Source organism: Sipha flava, unplaced genomic scaffold (genome assembly GCF_003268045.1).
Source record: "Sipha flava isolate LNK unplaced genomic scaffold, YSA_version1 203_pilon_pilon, whole genome shotgun sequence".
Lineage (NCBI taxonomy): Eukaryota > Metazoa > Arthropoda > Insecta > Hemiptera > Aphididae > Sipha > Sipha flava.
Window position 1 is genome coordinate 879210 of NW_020272799.1, and position 21159 is coordinate 900368.

General features: G+C 29.1%; 1 protein-coding gene across 1 annotated transcript in view; it reads left to right on the forward strand.

The window, feature by feature from the left end:
• LOC112682398 (voltage-dependent T-type calcium channel subunit alpha-1H-like) overlaps positions 1-21159 on the forward strand; it is a gene marked incomplete in the record, with an annotated part of 329779 nt that overhangs the window by 76347 nt on the left and 232273 nt on the right. The window contains 3 exon segments of the mRNA XM_025552987.1: positions 9105-9216; positions 9296-9429; positions 11480-11577. Of these exon segments, the coding sequence (XP_025408772.1) occupies positions 9105-9216; positions 9296-9429; positions 11480-11577 (344 nt within the window).

The window sequence follows — 21159 nt, forward strand, 5'->3', positions numbered from 1 at the left end:
AATAAATCTCGAACCTTTGAATATTATCGATAGTCGCAGTACGGTTATCGTATGCATAAACTTTTAAATTTCAGACTTTCTATTTAAAAATTTTGTATAAAACGAGGTTCGAGACGAATAAAGATAAATACGTTTTTTCATACGATGGTTTCGTGTATGCTTTGGGTAGTTAGTACTGACGGTACTAGATGATTTTGGAGATGCTGACGTAAAGTTAAATGTTCAGTTCGTTTACACACTGATACTGATGATTTTGAGATAAATTTCAAAATTATAACAGCATGTCGCCAAAATGTCTTAGATACTTCGTTAGGGTATCATTGGTTCATCGATCAGATTGTGAACGATTTAAATTACAATCCCGGTGGTTTATTCTCATTTAAAAATGTAGTGCAACTGTTCGCAAATTACGCTGCATTGAACGGTTACGATTGATAAATCTCAATACAATATGTCATGGTCATAGGCAGGATCGGACTAGCCTTTGTGACGGGGACCGGTGATGCGGTGACTGGAAAAGCAATTGAAATAATTTCTACTAATATATTAACATTATACATAATTATTAATAAACACTCGACCTGATGTAATATGATAGTTGTAAAATAAATCAATTCCGCAAATATGTCACACTGAATGGCCGCTTTTTATGTAATTTTATTTTTAACTTGTTTATTTCAGGCACTGCATATAATTGGGAACCCTCTTGTTAACTACACATACACATAGTACGCTTTTTGTATAAGAAAAAGGTTCAGAGCCCACCGAAAATTTTCCTCATCTACCGTTAGGCTAGACCAACCCAGGTCGTATAAAATTGTCGAGTTCAGATTTCGTCACGTACGATTGTAACGGTCCTTGCATTAACTAAATTGAAAAAAAAAACGAAAACCCGTGGCGTCTTAGAGAATTCCCATTAGGACGTATCTCTCCTAAGCAATCGATTATATATTGTAATATAGTATACTGAATATTTCGAAGTATTGGTCCTTTTTTGATCAATATAATATACTTTACTCGGGCGTTACACGAACACCTTGAACATGTTCATTTTCTATATATATATATATATATATAAATAAATAAATAAAAATATAAAATATGTCGATAAGCCATATGGATAGTTTTCCTGTAAATAGGATGTTGCCGATAAAACCACCATTAGTCTCTTTTAAGCCAATCCCAGCCATGGCAAAAAAGTGATATCTGATTAAAGAGAGATTCTTGAAACATATTAGTCACAACATTTTTGACATACCTCCAGTTTCCAACGACCTGAAAATACACGTATTTTCTTATTCATAATGTATGAAAATAAGACACAGATAAAACCATTATATACTCAGATGATATCATGAGGGAATAAATGTTTGAAATTAAAAAAAAAAGTGGAAAAACTAAGGAGTGTCAAATAGTAAGTATTATTTTTGACTCTAATGTGTTTACTCATAACGATCGATTTCTTATTAATAATAGTAGTTTATCTTATATATTTTTATTATCATTGTAACGCGTAGCTGGATTTTATTGTTTTTAACAGAATCTATGGTTCTAAAAACTGAGAAACGTATACACACTACTTTTATAATATTGTTTCTTTATTTGTTCGTAATCAAACTTTGGAAAGTAAATTTTAACCAAAAATTTCACGCAGAGATTTCTAATATAAAGGATTAGACTTGGGCAACATGTAATATCGTTGAATAGATCAGGTTTTTATTTTCTCCGTAGTTTTTCGAATAAGATAAACATTTAATGGAAAAACTTTGACATAATAATTAATTTTTACATTTATTTTGATAAAACAAGTAATATTGAGTCTTAACTTGTAAATTGTAAGCTATTTAACACAGAGAAATTATAAGATTTGGATCTATACGTTTTTAAGTTTGTTTCTTACGCAATGATTTATCATTATTTCTGTACAAAACAAACAATATGAGTAACAAAATATCAGCAAGATTGAGAAACTTTCGGCAACAAAATCTTTCCATTTGCAACACTCAGTTTTACAATGACGCGGCCGATACTTAATTATCTCATTGGACAGCTTTTTTTGGCTTTCCAAAAACTTTTTACTTATGGTCAATTTTTTTTTTTGTACTTCAAAAAGTTCCGTTTTAGACATCTAATTCATTATTTCAAAGTATATAATGAGTTACGGATAAAGTCTGGTAAACTTTAACCCTATAACGTATCTACTTTGAGAAGTAATAATTATTATGCTGAAAATATTTTGCTGTTTATAAGATTTAAATTAAATTTAACAAATCTAATCATATGAAAGTTATGTATTTAAGTTAACTATATTATGATGCATGAAATACATTTTGTAGATTAATAAGTTTAAGTAAAAATATTTATGTTTTTGGTTTTATAAACAATTTTTATATACTATACTCATATAATAAGTTCAATAAACCATTTAAAATAAAATAAAATAAAGACTTTCTTCAACACGCGTAACTTTTTAAAAATACAAATCTAAAAAGATATTTACAAAAAGTTCTTGGGATTGTAAGAAAAACTTTAAATGTATTCAGTATATAATAGCTTATTCATTTATAATATATTTTAATAGGTTATTGTGCGTTTTTGTAATTTAATAGAAAAGTTAAAATACACCCGGATAATTTAAAATATATATTCAACTGTGGAAATAATGAATCGATTCTCTGTCCCAGTTATACTTTTATAATATAAAATCAATATTAAATTGTTATTATCTTATGAATGAAGGATATTAATGTACTAATTAAATAAAAACCTATGTTTATTGATTTTAAATGTAGAAGTTAAAAAAATTATTTAAAAAAAAAAAGAAAAGTTTTTTATTTCACTGATTGATTTCATATACTGATATATAATGATTTCATATAGCCGGGATAATGTTGGGTTAAAGTATATTTAGCGTTAAAGTCTCCTTTAATTTATAATATAACAATAAAATAAAATATTTGGGGGCGAAAAAATCCATATTATTCACGTGAATATTATACTGAAAAAAAGAGAGCATCATTCACACAGCCAATTTAACCTTTTAGTAATATATAAATTATAGTTTGCATGAATAATACGAATTTCGACCTTGCAGTGAAATGTATTTTTCCACGTACATTTCAATTGAGATGACGATTTTCATTTCATATATTGTATTGATAAAGGTACTTTTTTATTTTTATTTCATGACTTTTAAAGTAGTATTAGTGAGTATAAATTAATATGATTCGATGCAAATTTGTGAAAAATGTATCATTGGTTTGAGTTCATAAGAACAAGAAAAATAATTATTGTTTTGTACAGTCTACTGAAACTGTTGAAATTTTATCAAACTTCAAACACTAAATATTCAGCTATTTAAAATCCATATATAAAAATGGAGCCATAAATGTGTAAAATTTCATCAATTGAGAACGGCTGGGCCGATTTGTCTCAAATTTTTTTTAATTGTTCTTAATTGCCAGGAGAAAGTTTTTATGAAAAAAATTTTTGGAAAAGTGCTATTGTTTAATAAATCGTAGTTTAATTTAATAATTTTTGACCAGGTCGATAACTGTGCAATTGAAAATTAATTATTAAATAAAACTATTAAAAAACTATTAAAAACTATTTAAAAACTATTAATTTTATTTTTGGAATTAAATGATGGGTATTGCATAAATATTAAACAAAAAGATCCCACAACAGGTGCCAAAACAAATAAGAATGTTAGTTCGAAGATTTATTATGCATATCGGTTGATGATTAGACGCGATCAGGACAATGTTATTCTACGGTGTCGTGAGTTTTGTCAATAATTCATGGTCGAAATGTATGATAAAGATAGAGAGCGAACAATTTTGGTACTTGCGATTCAATCAAAAAAAGCTGCATGCGGAAGATTCTCAAAACAATTGTTAGATATTGGAGATGGAAAAATTACTACAGATGAAACGGGATGTATACAATTACCGACCGATTTCCGTACAATCATTTATTCGCAAGATGCTTTCATTGAACAGATATTTTCCAAAGTACACAGACAATACGCAAATCATAAGTGGCTGACAGAAAGAGCAATTTTAGTAGTAAAAAAATGTGAACGTCAACGAATTGAATCTCAAGATACAACATTTGTTACAAGGAGACTTGGTGTCATGCAAATCTATTGATACAGTTTGCGGTGCTACTGAAGCTGTAAATTATCCAATAGAGTTTTTAAACTCATTGGATTTACCAGGCGTGCTATCGCATAATTTACAATTGAAGGTTTGATCTCCGGTTATTTTGCTTCGCAATTTGACTCACCATGGTTGTACAGCGGCTCGCGATAAGTCGTTAAAAAATTAATAAAAAATGTTATCGAAGCCATTAATTTAGATGGCAAATTCTGAGGTGAAAATATATTATTACCGCGAATTCCTATTATACTCACAGATGTGCCAATATAATTTAAACGCCTTCAATTTCCAATTAGATTGGCATTTGCAATGACTATCAATAAGTCTCAAGGCCAAACGATGTCTGCCAGTAGCTTAGATTTAACGTACATGTCCCCAGCACCCCCACATACGAAATTCGTATTATTTTTTTTGCTAAATATTTAATATGCAATTTGTATGAATTTGTATGCCTATTCCCTAAATTTGTACGAACTTTGTTGAAGCACTACAAACGAAAAATGGGGGCGGTGCTGGGGACACATGTCTCCAGCACCCCCAAAACGAACCGTTAAGGGTATTGCGATTTTTTCGGTCTCATCATTTTTTTGAGTACATCATATTTTTTACACGGAAAATTATACGTGGCGTGTTCTTGAACCATCCAGTTTGTGTTGTCGAAAGATGGGATAACAAAAAATATTGTACACTCTGTTGCATTAAGGGATAGATATTGTTTTTTACAAACATTGTCATAATTAGCGATGTATATCATTTTAATGGACCAATTTTAATAAATTATTAAAAAAATAAATGTTTGATGTTTTTTCATTTTTATATTTCGTCGTCGTTCATAGCGCTCCATACCTCTTCCTTACATCCTTATGCTTATCCACATCCTTATATGCCTATATTAAATTAGTTATTTTTTTTCTAGCAAAATATTCTCTAGAAATAATTTATATGACAAAACAACGTCTGTCGGGTCAGCTAGTATTTATTTGTATTGGCAGTTTATTTAATATTATATTTGAAAAACACGTTAAGTTTAGTAATTAATACGGTTTTAAATAACATTTATTAATTTAGAAATTTAGAAAACTATAGGAGACATAATTTTCCTTGTTGATCGATATTGATCCATTATATACTTAAGAGATACCATAAAATATAACGACATTGTATGAAAATAAGCCATGCCGTTATGTTGTATGATTTTATAATGAAAGCGAAGAATAATGTTAATAGATTTTTCTAAATTGGAATTTTTCTTCCGTCTTCGCAACAGTAATTGAAAAGAATTGAGCCATCACGGGACGTCTGACAAATACAAAACATTAGCCATGAAACATTGAAACTATTTTTTTTATAGAAAATATGCATGAAAGTATGATTTCTTAAAGGAAATATCGCAAAATCGAAAAATATGACAAAAAATAAATAAAATAAAAATATTTAGATTTTTTACTGAAAAATTATTCTTTATTTACAATATTTATATACATATATATATATATATGTGGGATGGTAACATTGGGGTTGGTCAGGTCAATCCAAGGCGGTGTGATGACATGTCTGGAGAGGGCAGTGATGTTGTGACGCCCGACGAGTCATTGTGAAGTGATTTAGTTTTTACATACTTTATTTGTTTTTAAGTGTTTGTAATTTGTTGTTGCGTTATAATATATTGATTCTAAGGTTAACATTCACCTACGTTATTCCTACTGATCCCACATATATATAGTAATTTAATACCTAAATTGAAAAGTTTAAAACTACGCGTCAGAAACGGAAACATTTTAATTTGTTATAATTAATCGTTCATAATTCATAACAATTCAGTAATTTTCATTTTAATAAACTCGGAATCTTATGTAGGCCATAAACAATCAATTTAGAATTCAATTTAGTTGTTGGTCTTAGTTTTTGTGACATTAATACTTCAAAATTAACACATTTAGAGAATTTAAAAAAAAAAAAAAAAACAACATTTAGAGATATTTATATTATATATTATATCACATACATGACTATTTTTATACAGATTTGGACGATTTATTTTGTTCGTTTAACTTTACGTTACGCTCGGGACGGACGTTAATAACAATAACAATAACAATAACGGTGATTTATTTGATTTTAGTTAAATTGTTATTCATACATATCTATCAAAATCTAATAAGTAGTACTACTACATTCATTTAATATAGATAAGGAGCTAAAAAAATTCTAAAAACTAATTACAAAATCTAACAACATTTTGCAAATAGTTAGAGTTGCGTTTTTATTGCCGTAGATCTCAACGCGGCATCACGGTAAAACCTCCGAAATCACTTGCAGCCGTCGAATGTGTTAAACGAGGTAACGTAATAACTCTTTCCGGTACGGCGGTTACTATGATGACTGTAGTCAGTCACTTATTTTTTAGTTAATATAGAATGGATTTTTTAAAAAATGTACCGGTCGTACGGGTTTTGCATTATCACGGTAACATAGGCATTTGCCCCCCTGCGCTGAAAACACAGCGGAAATTTATAGTGCAAAGCCACGAGCGATTGTTTTCCTCGTCACCGTACCGCTCCATAAAATATTTTACATCAAAAATAGATAAGTATTCTACCAGACTTGTATATGTATATATATTTTTATATATATTTAATATATATTTTTATATTTCATATTTGTATATGACTTGTATATGTTGTATATTTACATTGATTGAAACTTATTAAGCTGCACAACGCGTATTCGTGTTCAAAAAGCTACCACACCGAATCAGTGTTTTCGAATAAGAGTTGAACAGTATACGAAGATGAGCATTTTATTGATATATTCAGTTCTGAATACGTTTGTGTATTTTTTTTTTTTTGCATATCCTACCACGCATACAAATATCGAACTTTTTGGAGCAGATATCTAATATTATATCTAATATTCTAATATTATAATGATTTTCACGCAGTTCACATTTGTCAATATCTTTTCTTTATTTTTTGTATTTGCCGAGTTTTCTGATGATATCATATTTGTGCTTTGAAAACCGTCACGAAGTAATCGAAATGCATATTTTGTCTTGAATTTCATACATTTTTTTTCTTTTTTTCGTAGCCTTTAACAATATCCCAGATAAATATTTTTCGGGTTATTTTCAAGAGTTGGCATCGCGCGCGTAATGTCTTAAAACGTCCGATACTAACACGTATCACGAAAGGGTTGTTCGTACTCGTACCGCTCATTGACGGATCCGAAAATTGGTTACGCGTTGTACCGTTTTATTACACTTGTCCATTATGGTCAGTAACCACGCGTTCGAAAGTTGAACGAAATCAACTTTGCGGTACCATGCTGTAACTTCGGGCAAAGTTTTATAAGTCGCAAGCACCCACAATTCATACGGTACGTCCGAATGTGACCGTGTTCTCGGTTTAGCAAATACAGACGATTATTTTACCGGACGCGAATCAGCAAACAGCGAGTAGGCACGACTTGATTAGTACGAACCATAGGCATATTTTAGGTTGGCGAAGGGGTGATCACCTTCTAAATCTGTATTGAAGAAATTGACTATATGTAAGGTACATATTTCAAATTTTTTTTAATGTGGGTCATTTTACAACGAAATCAAATTACACGTTTCTGTAAATACTGAATTAGGCTTTATGTCGTGTCCATACTAAGTGAAAAATCAAATAAAACACAAACAAGTATTAAGAAAAAACTACACAAAAGTCAATTCTAAGTGGATCCAGTGTTAGATTATAAAAAAAAAAACCACAAATATTAAGAATTCACCTGATTTAAATATTACCACGAATTTTACTTGTAAATGTTGAGCCTGAATTAAAGAAAAAATTTGAGTCCCCCCCTAGAAGTAAGTCTAAATAAGCCCCTGGTACGAACCGGCAACTGACGGTCACTGATCAACGCGTAAAACACTACACGGGTTCGACGACATCGTTAAACGTTCGTACGAACACTTTCGTTATTTGTATTCCTTAGTACTTATTCGGAACACGATATTGGTGCGTTCGACAGCAGAAATCGAGACGGCTAACCGCTGCTCGTCGAACAAATGTGATTGAAACATTGCTGTTCGGAATGGGTATCCGCTGTAGTGCCCGTGTTACTGGATTTTACCACTGTGACATGTTCGATCCGCTTGCAGACATTTGGGAACCGATGGGCCGATTACATCTGCAGCCCAGGCGATGAAACTGAAAACGTTCAGGAAGGGAAATCGGCCATCGGGTATCAGTATCGGTCCGACGAAAATTTGGTCAAATTCCCAGTTCGACGACATTTCATTCATTTGATTTATAATGCGGCCCGTTGTGAATATTAACCTGACATTTTTTGAACAATAAATGTTTTTGTTTTCGCTATATAGCCAACAATGATAGAACCATAGTTTTCATATCACCATAAAAATATGTTTCAGTACACCGGGAAAACTAAAATCACGGCTTCGTTCGACTGCAGGTGAGAATCGTTGAATGGTTCGTGCACGTTGAACGTCCGTCGTAAAGGGATGAATATTTCTAATGATTTTAATTATTTTATTATATTATTTTATTTGACGACACTTTAAACGATAATGAAGTGCTAAATATTATAGAATATGATTGACCATATTTATATGGCATCGATTGAGTAATACACGAGGAAAAAATAATAATGTCACCTTAAATTGGCATTTTCAACATAATTAAAAATAATTAAAAATAAAATTACCACATTGAATGTAGGTATATAATTATTTTTAAGTATAGATGGTTAATTTTGACCATAGTTGTTGAGTAAAATTTGCCTTTTAAATATAAATGTAGTAAGACAAATAAATACATTTTTTATACACATAAAAAATATTATACGGTACTGTTAATAATATTCTTATAACTATACCTAACCTTACAATATTTGATAAAGCGTACCTGTTTATTGAATTTCCTTAACCGATCCGTGCACGTGGTTTGAGAGGGCTAGTATGCTGGTCATATTGCTTAACTGCATCACGCTGGGCATGTACCAACCGTGCGTGGATGATCAGTGCATATCCAGGAGGTGCAGAATACTGCAGGTAAATAATTGTCCTTGTCTTTTGTCCGTTTTTTGCACCACATATACCATAATAATGTGTTACGCAAATTTCTGCGCAGGTTTTCGACGACTTCATATTCGCATTCTTCTCACTGGAAATGATCGTGAAAATGATCGCGATGGGCGCATACGGTCCCAGCACATATCTCGCAGACTCCTGGAACAGATTGGATTTCTTCATCGTTATCGCTGGGTAAGTTTGCAGTGGCGTCCACCTGTACGTCTTACCGCGACAAGGGCACGTGTGAAAAATACAAATACTTATCACATATTATGAAAAGTATTCGTAAAAATGTATTTAAACTTCGTGCCTGCATACATACTCCGTGTTCCAGGACGAATGAATAATTAGTAAACACAAACGTAAATGTTTTCGAAAATAGTTGTCACTAGTTTTACATCGATTCCAGTCCTATAACTCTACCTTGGTTAATGTACGTTTATGTGTGAAATAATGGTTTTTTGGTTTTGAGTAAAAATTACAAATTTACTCATATCAAAGGTATGTGAAACAAATAATCCATTAACATTGTTGATTCAAAAATAAATTACAATATAAATACTGAGAAGTATTCCCCTTTTAGATCGGTGCAGAATTTATTGAGCGCACGCGTTAATCCGTCAGGGAAAAAAAAACGTTCACCCGACCCGTGCAGAAATGCATGGAAAATTGCGCAAAACAGGCTTTATTTACTCTTCTTTCATTATTTGTATTTTTTATTTAATTCATTTGTGACGTTCAAAGTCGATAAATGTTTGTCGAGGCATCATTTTAATTATAATCCGACAAATACTGTGGCCAGGGAATGTTTGAAAATGTTTATTATAATTTATGGGTGTACAATACATAAAACTTACAATAACTAAGATGCATTAATGCGTTAAACATTATTGGAACTTAATGTTATGCAATGCAAAAAAACTCAATTGTATGTATTCGTTCAAATATGAACGGGAAAAAATTCAATAAAATGCATAATGGCTCATTCCTTTCAACAACGTCATACCTAAAAAATCGACCATGAACTTTTTAAATTTGAAATATTTATAGGTTATTCTTTTTTAAATAAAGAAAAAATCTAGGTCTTATCTTTAAAGGATGACGAAGTAAACATTTCAAACGTTAGATTAATATTAATTTTAGGATATTTATTCTACTATTTATCTTTAAAGTCAGTGTCCTTATAATTCGAGCTTTATGAGATATGAGGCTATTGAAAGGAGTGAGCGATATTTTAAAATAGTTTCCTCGGTTAAATGTAAAAAAAAAAAACAAAAAAAAAAAAAAAATAAGAACTGATGAAGAGGGAAAAAAAACTTTTTTAATAAAATCAAGCCAATCAACTGCGGCCGATGGTGGTCGTTCAAAATTTTACCGTTACTGAATATTTAATGATTTCAAATAATGTTTATTTTTAAAATATATTATTCTACATGGCGTATGGTATATTTCTATCACTCTCGTTATTTCTATTGAAAATAAAAAAACCTTAAACGAACATAATTTAAATAATATGTTGACAGTTTTAAATATTCTCTGGAAAAAAAAAATAATAATAAATAAAAAAGCAATAAACGCATCAAAACGGTTTTGACGTAATCCGTTCACTGAAAAGCCTCGGCTGTTATTTCTTACCATTATTTCTTTTTCAGCCACCTATGCAATCATCGTTCGATCCTTTTGCCGAATTTTTCCGTTTCGAATATTCGATTATCATTATACAAGACCTCACTGTTCAATCGAATTCGGAAAAGTATCGTCCTGCGCTTTCGTCCGTGCTGACATGGGACGATTCTCGTATTATTGTTTCTGTAACGTTTTTAAGGTTTTTGACACTTTTTCCGTTGCGGCCATGGTCATCGATGATGTTAGTTTTATTTAATTTTTTTCGTGAACGATTCGCATTAATGTTCTACACACCCTCTCGCAACAACTCCACAGCAAACACGTGTTGCAATAATATATTGTGTTGTGTGTTTTCATTTCTACCGCCATATCATATAACATAGTTTGCTGTGCATAAGGGTGCTAGCGTGATTAATGGCGGTTAACGAAAATTATTATATTCGTTAAAATTCCTGTAAATCATGAAGTCGGCAGGGTGTGCTCGTGAGTTACCATAGATGTGTGGTAGCAATTGTTTTGAAATGTTTACTGGGCGAGATGTTTTGTTCTTTTTTAATAATGGCTATATTATAATTATTATTGTAATTTCATTTCTAACTGTTTTCTCGCTTTTCAGTGCTCTGGAGTACTGTCTGAATGTGGAGAACATAAATTTCTCCGCCATACGTACGATACGAGTGCTGAGACCACTCAGAGCCATCAACCGAATTCCAAGTGAGTACAACCACATTACAAACTGTTTAATTTTAGCGTTACAATTGCACGTCGTATAAGATATTGTAACATGTATGTTATGAATAATTTTTATTTCACGTTAACGGTGATACTGTTTTTATTACGCGAACCACCAGCATAACCATAACATATATATATAATAAACATATTCTATTACATTCTATTTTATCATTTACACAGAAAAAAAATATTAATTAAATTTGTTTTATTTCGTTTCGTCCTATACTCTGTATTAGTGTTACCTATCTTATTTTTATACACACAATATAATATCGTAAAATAAGAAAAGTTTTAGCAAGAAAAGGAGCTCTTCTAAATTCAAATCATAATTTAAATTAAAAATATTATTTATCAATTTATATTTTCCCAAATTTCTAACGGAACTCTCGGCGTCGGCTCACGGAACCTTTAGACTCCACGGAATGTCAGTCAAGAAAAATTGTACTATATTTCGTTTTGAAAATCATTTTTTCTTTTTTCTTTTATAAATAATGTATCTGATGTTGATTCTTGAATGAATAATTATTATTCGAATTTCGATGATTTGTTTTTCTAAAAAAAAAAAAAAAAATTCAACATAAATCTAATAATAACGATTTATACGTCAGTTGCAATAATTGATAAAAGTGGTCCATAGGAAAATATGAAAAAGTATCCATTTTCTTATATGCAGTTTGATTTGATAGAAATTTCAACACACCGGTTTATTAACAATGTTTTGTACAATTTACAAATCACAGAAAGAAAACAATAATCTCAAACGCAAAACACATAGAGTTAGATATAAGTGAAAAATGTTCTTAGCTTTTTTTTTAGCTTTGTGAAAAAGTCATTCGGTTTATTAAATATGTATATAATATCATAGTAATCATGAATGAACGTCCCTATAGAGTGTTGCTTCAAGAGAAAAAAAAAATGGTAAATTTTTTACACGGCATGTTTGTTGTCCATGGCAACGACCGTTTGTTGACGGGTTCGAAATATATATTTTTGGGCTATAAAAAGCGTAACGGCGACTATAAAAAATAATATCTCCTGCAGTATGTTTTATGAGTTCAACGAAAAGAATCAATCTGCAACAAGACAGGGTACGTTCGGTCTTGACGTAAAAATAAAATAATCATTTTTACGTTCGCCAATAAGTCGACCGAATTTTTCAATCACCATGTCAGTCTTTGATATAACATAAACTATAACAGCTGAACTATTTAGAAACGTTCACTCATTCTATAATATATTAATACAATGTACATACTCACAGGTATATGCGTTAATATTTCATAGAAATGCGTGTTATCTCGTGGCAAACGGTTTTGTAACCTTTTAACAATCCACATTTAGCGAATCATTATTATTATGTTTTTATCAAATATTTTTTAATGCACAGTGGAGTAGTGTTTTTAGTGTTTTTAACTGTTTTTTTCTTTATAACTTTATTCATCACATTTTGATTTTCAAAATGTATTCATTGTTTCGGTAAAAAGTTCTCAATATAATCATAGTATGTGTAATTGAACATATTTTATGAATAACCCAAAGTTAAACTAATGGCTTATAGAGTTAATCAATATAGTCTTGAATGGGAAATGAGTAGATGGATTATTTGAAAAAAATGTACAAATAAATCAGTAAATTCTTCTTCTTTCTATTAGGATTAAATTTAAACTATTAATAATATTAATAAACACACATATTAATACAGCATTTTCAGCAAGAAAGTGTATTTTTAAGGAATTAAAAATTTAAGACATATAATTACTTTTAGAAAAACCTTATTTGTATCTGTTTCAATAAATGGAAAAAATTCTGAAAGTTCATTTTTTTTCAATTTACTCGTATTTATAACTTACATTATTACAGGGTAAATAAGAAGTAAAAAAAAACATTTACATTTTTTTTATTAATTTCGCTAAGTTTTAAGATAAAATATAGATAAAAAAAAATAATTTATCTCAATCTATTACCTATTTTTAAATATTATTAATTTAAATAATTATTGAAAACTTTTGATAATAGTCTTAGAATATATTATTTTAGCTACAATAAATTCCATATTACGAGCAATTTTAGATATAAATATATATAAACATTTAAAAATATATTATACAAGTTATATTTGATAAAAAGAAACAATTCACTACTTATTTACAACTTATCTACAAAATTAACTTGTTCAATCAATTATTTTTTGGTCTTCAATTTCTCTAATTGGTTGATCTCAGCTTTCCAAGTTTCTCAGTTAAAACTTAACTCCTTTAAATCACGATAATTTTCTGTATCCGTATCCTTCATAATCTGTGAAATGTATTCCATTTTTGGTTTTCTTCTTCCAGTCTTACCATCCACATATCCTTCAAAAATCAGCTTCAGCGACCTAACAAGGCACAGTGTCTTATTATATTGTCCCTTCTCTTAGTAATGATTTTTCAAATTTGTCTTTTTTTTTTAACTCTTTCTAAAACCTCTTAATTTGTTATTATGTCTCTCCGTTAAATTTTGATCATCTTCAGGTTACGCCAGACTTCAAAAGCTTCTAATTTTTTTTTTCTCAGTCGCACTTATTGTCCAGAGATATCGAATCCGTTTAACGTTACACCTTATACGTATATATTCAAAAAGTTTTTTTCTTGTGTCTAACCGAACACTGTTCATCGTTAGTAAGCGGTTTTTGTTTTAAATGCTCTTTTTCCTTGTGAAATCTTATTTATTATTTTTAACCTGTTTTTACCATCGTTTGTTATTTTACTGCCAAGATAGCAGTAGCTTTACACTTGTTCAATAGGTTCACCTTTAATGCTTATGTTTAGCCGCTTTTTATTAAATTTGCTGCACGAAATAACTTTGGTTTTATTTATATTTAATTTCTTTCCATAATTTTCTAAGATATCTTCCGTTTCTTGAATTAATACTTGCAAGTCTTATTCATTTTCAGTGCAAAACGTTATATTATCTGCAAAGCAAAGTGCTATTACCTTTTACCTACCTACTCTTACTACTACTTGTATTTCGTCTTTTATTTATTTTATAGCTTCTTCAGTATACATACTCGTATTAAACAAAATATAGGACAAAATGCATCCTTACTTTACTCCTTCACTAATTCATGGTACTTATTCTATTCCATCTATTTGAATTTGGATTATTTGGTTCTTGTTTATATTATATATAACTCTATGACTGTTGTATGTTATTCATAATCTTTTTAATATAACAAAAATTATGTCCCTATATCAATGCCAAAAGCTTTTTCTGAGTCCAAAAAAAGGTATTAACATATCTTTAGTTATTCGTATTGGATTTTCTATTAGGATTCTCAATAATAGAATTACTTATCTAGTACCTATATAATTTTTTAAACCAAACTGGTCATACTCTAAATTTGAGTATGTTTATAAATCGGTAGTGAATTATATTGAAAGTTAATGAAAAAAATTATCAATTCGTTTAACGGCATAATTATTATTTTTGTTTTTATGTTTAACTTAATTACTTTATTAAATCTATTAGCCTTAATTTTCTTGATTAATACATAGTATATACAGGAGATAATAATTTACAAACATTTAAATTAAACTTAAATTTAAAATTAAATATGATCTTACTTTAGGAGTCACCATTGAGTTATTACATTTTAAATCGGTCTAAAATAACATTTTAAGTACACGAGTAGTGCTCCTATAAAATATAGTTTTTTTAGATTGGGATTAAATTCAATATAGTTTATCGTGGCTTAAGGTTTTCCTTTTCCTAGAACTGTTCTATAGCAAATACGATATAACTACACATTTTTTGTGATATAAAAAACTTCTTTTTTTTTAAAAATTTTGAACGTTTAGTTCTGAAATGCATTCCAGCAAAGTATAAATTCTTTCTATGCGAATGTAAAAGTTTATACAACCTTAACTTTTTCGGCTTATTTGGCAGTCTATTGGCATACTTGTAGCTAGACCCTCATTGTAATATGTCAGGCATACTAAATATCTTATTGACGTTTTTATTATACCCATAAATTAGTGACTAGCTTGTTTTATTCATTCTAAAACATGTAATCAAATATAGTATTTGGAATATAACCTCTCAATTTATCAATTTTACTTACACAGAAAGTATTGTTAAAATTTCTCATTGTTGTTTTAATTTTCGTTCAAACTATTTGATTTTTTTATTCTTTCAACAATTATAGTTATTTTTTGTATTTTTTTCACACGATAAACAACATTTTATATCGGGCGAATTATCTTCTTTGACATCACAAAGGAGTGTAAAGTATGCAACTTGAAAACAACTTGAATGAATAATACGAGTACATATTTTTCATTTATTTGCATTTAGTCTGCAGTTTTTAATTTCATTTTATTGCATCTAAAATTCACATCTGTGTAATGGGATGAGTAAAATTAGAAATAATTCAATAAAAAACGAATAACAGTGTATAGATTAAAAAAAAAAATAAGAAGAAAAATCGTCTTGTTGGCTACGATTGATATTATTTTAAGTTTAAAAATATATTCGAGTAAGGTCTGCACTAATTCTATCTGGTTGTCTTCCGGAATGTCTAAGTATATATGTGTATAAACATATATAGTTCGGCAAAGTTCTTGCGCACATAAATCGGGAAAAATTTCTACCGGAAATGAGATTACTATCATTTTTCAACGCCATTTCTGTTCCAATGAAAACTAAAAAAAAAAAGGTTCTACTTGATTCGCATATATACAGTTTATACCATATAAATCAAGTTCAATTGATATTGCTGTCCAAATAAAATATTTTTTTCATTCATTTTTAATTTTTTTTTTTTTAAATATTATATAAAATATAAATGAATTGTTAATAACAATACCTTTAGAACTCAGTGAACCTTAGATATTCCATGTTTCTAACATCGTCTATTGGATGCATAACTGCTGTCGATAAATTATCGAAGGGGTGTGATTCGCACGTGTTATTCAAATTCTATATTTTTTACTATTAAACCGTGTCTATTTGGCAAACTGTATTCACACCACAATGGTTGCATTACATTTTATTTTCTAGTACAGTTCTTGTGATTGATATATATTGTTAATATTTTTGGTAGAAAAAATTGCAGATCCTGTGCAAACATATCAACTTTTTATTCGATATTATTTTTGATGAAAAAATGAGTATCTTAATAGATAACTATGATGAAAAAAAAAAATATATATATATAATGAATACAGCGATTTAAATGTTATCGGTGCATCATACTGTAGTCGAATGCTCGTTGTGGTTTCTCCCATTAGCGTTAAAAACAATATTTGAAAAAAATGCATTCCTACATTTAATTTGAATTTACATTAGTTTAAAAATCTAGTGAAAATACTCATAGAACTAGTGCAGGAGATATGAAGTATACTGTGGGAAAAACCACATCACGTACATCAATAGATACAAATAAATAAGATAATTGAATAAATGGCATATAGATTGCTTTTATATTAAATTTTAAAATTATTGTCATAGGATAAATAAGTATAAATTTGAGTAGAAATGTAAATTATACAAGTTTATTATTGAAAGATTATAAGTTGATAAGTACCATATAATTTTTTTTAATACAGAAAAGTTCAGTTAGATTAGTTATTGGCATGTTTTAAGATTAGTTACTAGGTACATCATTTTAGTTTTGCAAACGATAACTTCATAAGATACATCATTTTTATTTGTGCAATTCTAAAAAGATTGATTTTTTAGTTTTACAGACATTTATGTAAAAAATATACAATTATAATTATTGTTCTATCAAATTGACGTTTTTATGACTTTCTTATAATACATTTTTAAAAAAAATCCTATGATGTCATATTATAAATAAAAGATAAGTTTTCTCTATAAACTTAATATTTTTCCACGAAGTTGATTATGATATAGCTGAAAACAATAACTAAATATTACAGATTTTAATGGACGTACGTAGGACCAAAATTGTTCAATGAAAATAACATGTATATAGTATGTGTTTTTATACTCCAACTAAAAACATGAAGTATTTTAATAATTTTACAACGATATAAAAATTAAATATTATTTTTCATTTTATAATTTTATTTAAAAAATAAATAAATAATTTTCCATATATATGATATATAACTTATATAAGAAATAACACAAATAGCAACGACGTTCATAATCAGCCACTCGCAAAATACTCTGCATGGGTTTATTTGTTTCGTGTAGTTATGGTAACCATGGAAAAACGGTTATCGATGTAGTTTTAAATGAAACGTGATTGATTGACGGTTGTATTTTTTTATTTTTGTTTTCAAAAAAGATTTCCAAAATTTCCAAAATTTTTGTTCTATATCCTAAATTGTAAGTTAAATTGAAATTTGTTATTGAAACTAATTAAATTAAACTAAATTTATGATAATTTTTGTTCTATAATTGTTTTAATATCTTCAACTGTTGGTGAGATTTAACTTTAGTGTTTAAAAAACCATATTTTCGATATTTTTCGGTATTATGATGTATATTTATATTTTTTACTTATTTATAACTTTGTCTTCAACTTTTTTCATATCTCCAAAAGCAATTTTTATCAATTTAAACAACTTATATGGGTATTATTTGTATTGACTCTTATTGTATTGCTGATAGTGGATGTAAATAATAACATACATTTTCTAGTCTAGAGATTAATTTGTGATCAACCGTCAGATATCACTCGTTTTTAATAGTGTTTTTCTCTAAAATATTTCTGTGAATTTATAATATGATGTATTCGAAAATAGGAAATAATTTGTATTTATAAGGTAATAAATACAATCAGATTACTGGTGGTAAATTGCCGTTCATTAAACAGGCATTATTAGTTTTTTTTCTAAAATGTTTAAATTGTTTTCGAGTTGTTAAATTAAACATACGTGAAAGTGCTCGTCTGACTATACGTGAAATAATAATATTTTGGGAAAAAAGATTTTGCATCCTTTTCTAGGCAGTATTATGAGCATTGGATTATATGATGTTTACATATTTGCAAATATTGATGCCTTTACTTTATTGTATTTTATAATAATCAACTTTAATCAAATTAATACATGTTTCAGCTTTTAACTTTAAACATTTAACGTTATATTTATTATAATTAACATATGTGTATTTATTAGTCAGTTTTTTTAAAATTCCGCGTGGGCAGGGAAAAATAAAAATGTCAGTTATCTTAAATACGATTTGTTTTTGATTAATTAATATGTTTCGTATCATAAAAAAAAATTAATTATATGTGATAATATTATTTTTCATATTTTAAATACTCTGCCTCTGATAAATGTTTAAATTCTGTAAGTTTTTTAATTAATTTTAAATTTGTCCCTACTAGTGGTGAGTAAATTAGTGTGACAAAATCATTTTAGATTCTGTAGGTAATGAAAGAAATGCAAAGGTTTAGAGTATGGAGTATTTTTCGTTCGTATTTTGTGTCTGACAACAAGACTTTAACAAGACTATTGGCTCTGATTATCCATTTAAGTTTTTACTTTTAAATTTTTTTTTCTTGGTCTAGTGTACAAATCAGTCGTCTATACTATAAGCTTATGATATGACTTATTCTTTAAATATTTACAGATTTCCACTCAGATATGTCATATGCTCAACATGCATTGTTATATTGTAACGATAGATTAGTTAAAAATGTTGCGTGGTTGACTGCATTTATGTCGGAACATGAAATCAACAACTATCTACAGCGTTTTTAAACAGTCGTGTAAATATCTCAAGTCTATAAGAACATAATGGTCATAACACTTCGATGTCTCTACTCGACTTGTTTGGTTTTATTTTCAAGTCTGCGTGAACCGTGCACGGACATCATCGTAAAAGCAAATAATCCAAATAACCACAACGGTGTTAAGCAGTATTAAGCGTAGTCCTTTCACGAGTTTTATTGGAAATCAATATTCCCAACTAACGTTCAGCAGGCAATTAATGCGCGTAGAAAGTTTTTCGAGAGAGGGATCGGAATAAATTGTCTTCAATTTTTCGTATAGTTTTATTAGTTCGTATGGTTAATTCATTTTATTTTTCATTCAAATAAATCATTGATTGAGGACAATTAGAATATATAATGGGTAATAAACACAAAAAAATTATAAAATACATTGAAAAAACACAGAGGAATTGTCTAGCGGCAACGTTCATACACGTGAAATTGGATTGTGTACAATATTTACATGTTTATGTAATAATAAATGTCCCTCGTACATTACATGTTTTCGTTCAAGTAATTTAAATTCTGGAGTGAGAGAGAGGGAGAGAACTTGTGGTAAGGACTCTGAATTCCACTTAACACGACGTGTCTACAAGCGTTCAACATCGGCCAGCAGCCTGAAAACTTTAACCACATACACTCTTGTCGAATGTTGACACGAGTGACAATTATCTCGCTGTATGCAAACCATCTACTTCGCCTCCACAATGCATGCATCTTACGTTATGACCTATGAGCATATATGTTTGTGCCGAATAAAATGTTTATTACAAAACTTCAGACTGTTTCATATTTGGTTTCGCGCAACCGATGGATATTTACGGATGTGTGATTCTCATCGCGGAACAACTACTGCAGAACATCGTTCGAACGTAAAATATTAAAAATCTAACACTGATATTTCAATATTTATTCGTACGTTTTTTCTAACATCTTTTCATAGTCATTAACATTATTATTTCCATTCCTACCGCTCGTGCGAGTTACACAACATGTTCTGCTTAGTTTTTTTTCAGTCGTTTCGAGCTGTCACACAACTCCCGGCAACATATTATACTCTAAATGAATCTCTCGCAAAAAAAAATGAAGAGAAGTATACGCCATTAAACGAGAATAACGTCGTTGAACGTATTTCACACTGAATTGATTGTGTCCATTTCCTAAGTCTACTTTTAAAACTTGGTAATTTGTTTCACCCACAAGTACTATACTTTCAGTGAATGAGGTCTGGTTTTTATGTTGTCTGCTGGTCCATTGAAAACAAGCTGAATATGACACAGTGTATCATATCTTATGTGGGCTCGGATTTGATTCGAGCACGATTAATTAATGTAACAAACACTTTATAAACTCGACTCCACTAGATACACATCTTAGTATGAACAAAATCGCGTATTTGATGTATTGTGGGTAACTGAGAATTCATGAAGTAAAATGAACATTTCTTGAGAAAAAAAGTCTAACAATACAACTGATTTACAATGATTATACTCTTGTTCTATTTTTTTCTCATTTTTTTTTTTTTTTTCAATAAATGTATACATATCCTGATACAAACGATATATTAGCTAATATGATTAAAGTTAAAACATTTTTCAAGAAGTTAAGTTAAATTTTTGTCATACTTCTAAAGAATAGAAGTTTAATGGTATGATTTGAATTTTTAACAATGGAAAAAGGTCCGAAAACTTTATCCGACATAAGAAAATAAAAATAAAAATAGGCATGATTTCTAGGGTAAAAATAATAATCTTTCACAGTTATTATTTACGAAATAATACCAAAACTTTTGCCAAAAAAGTATACTAAATATTTTAATAATAACAGATTTT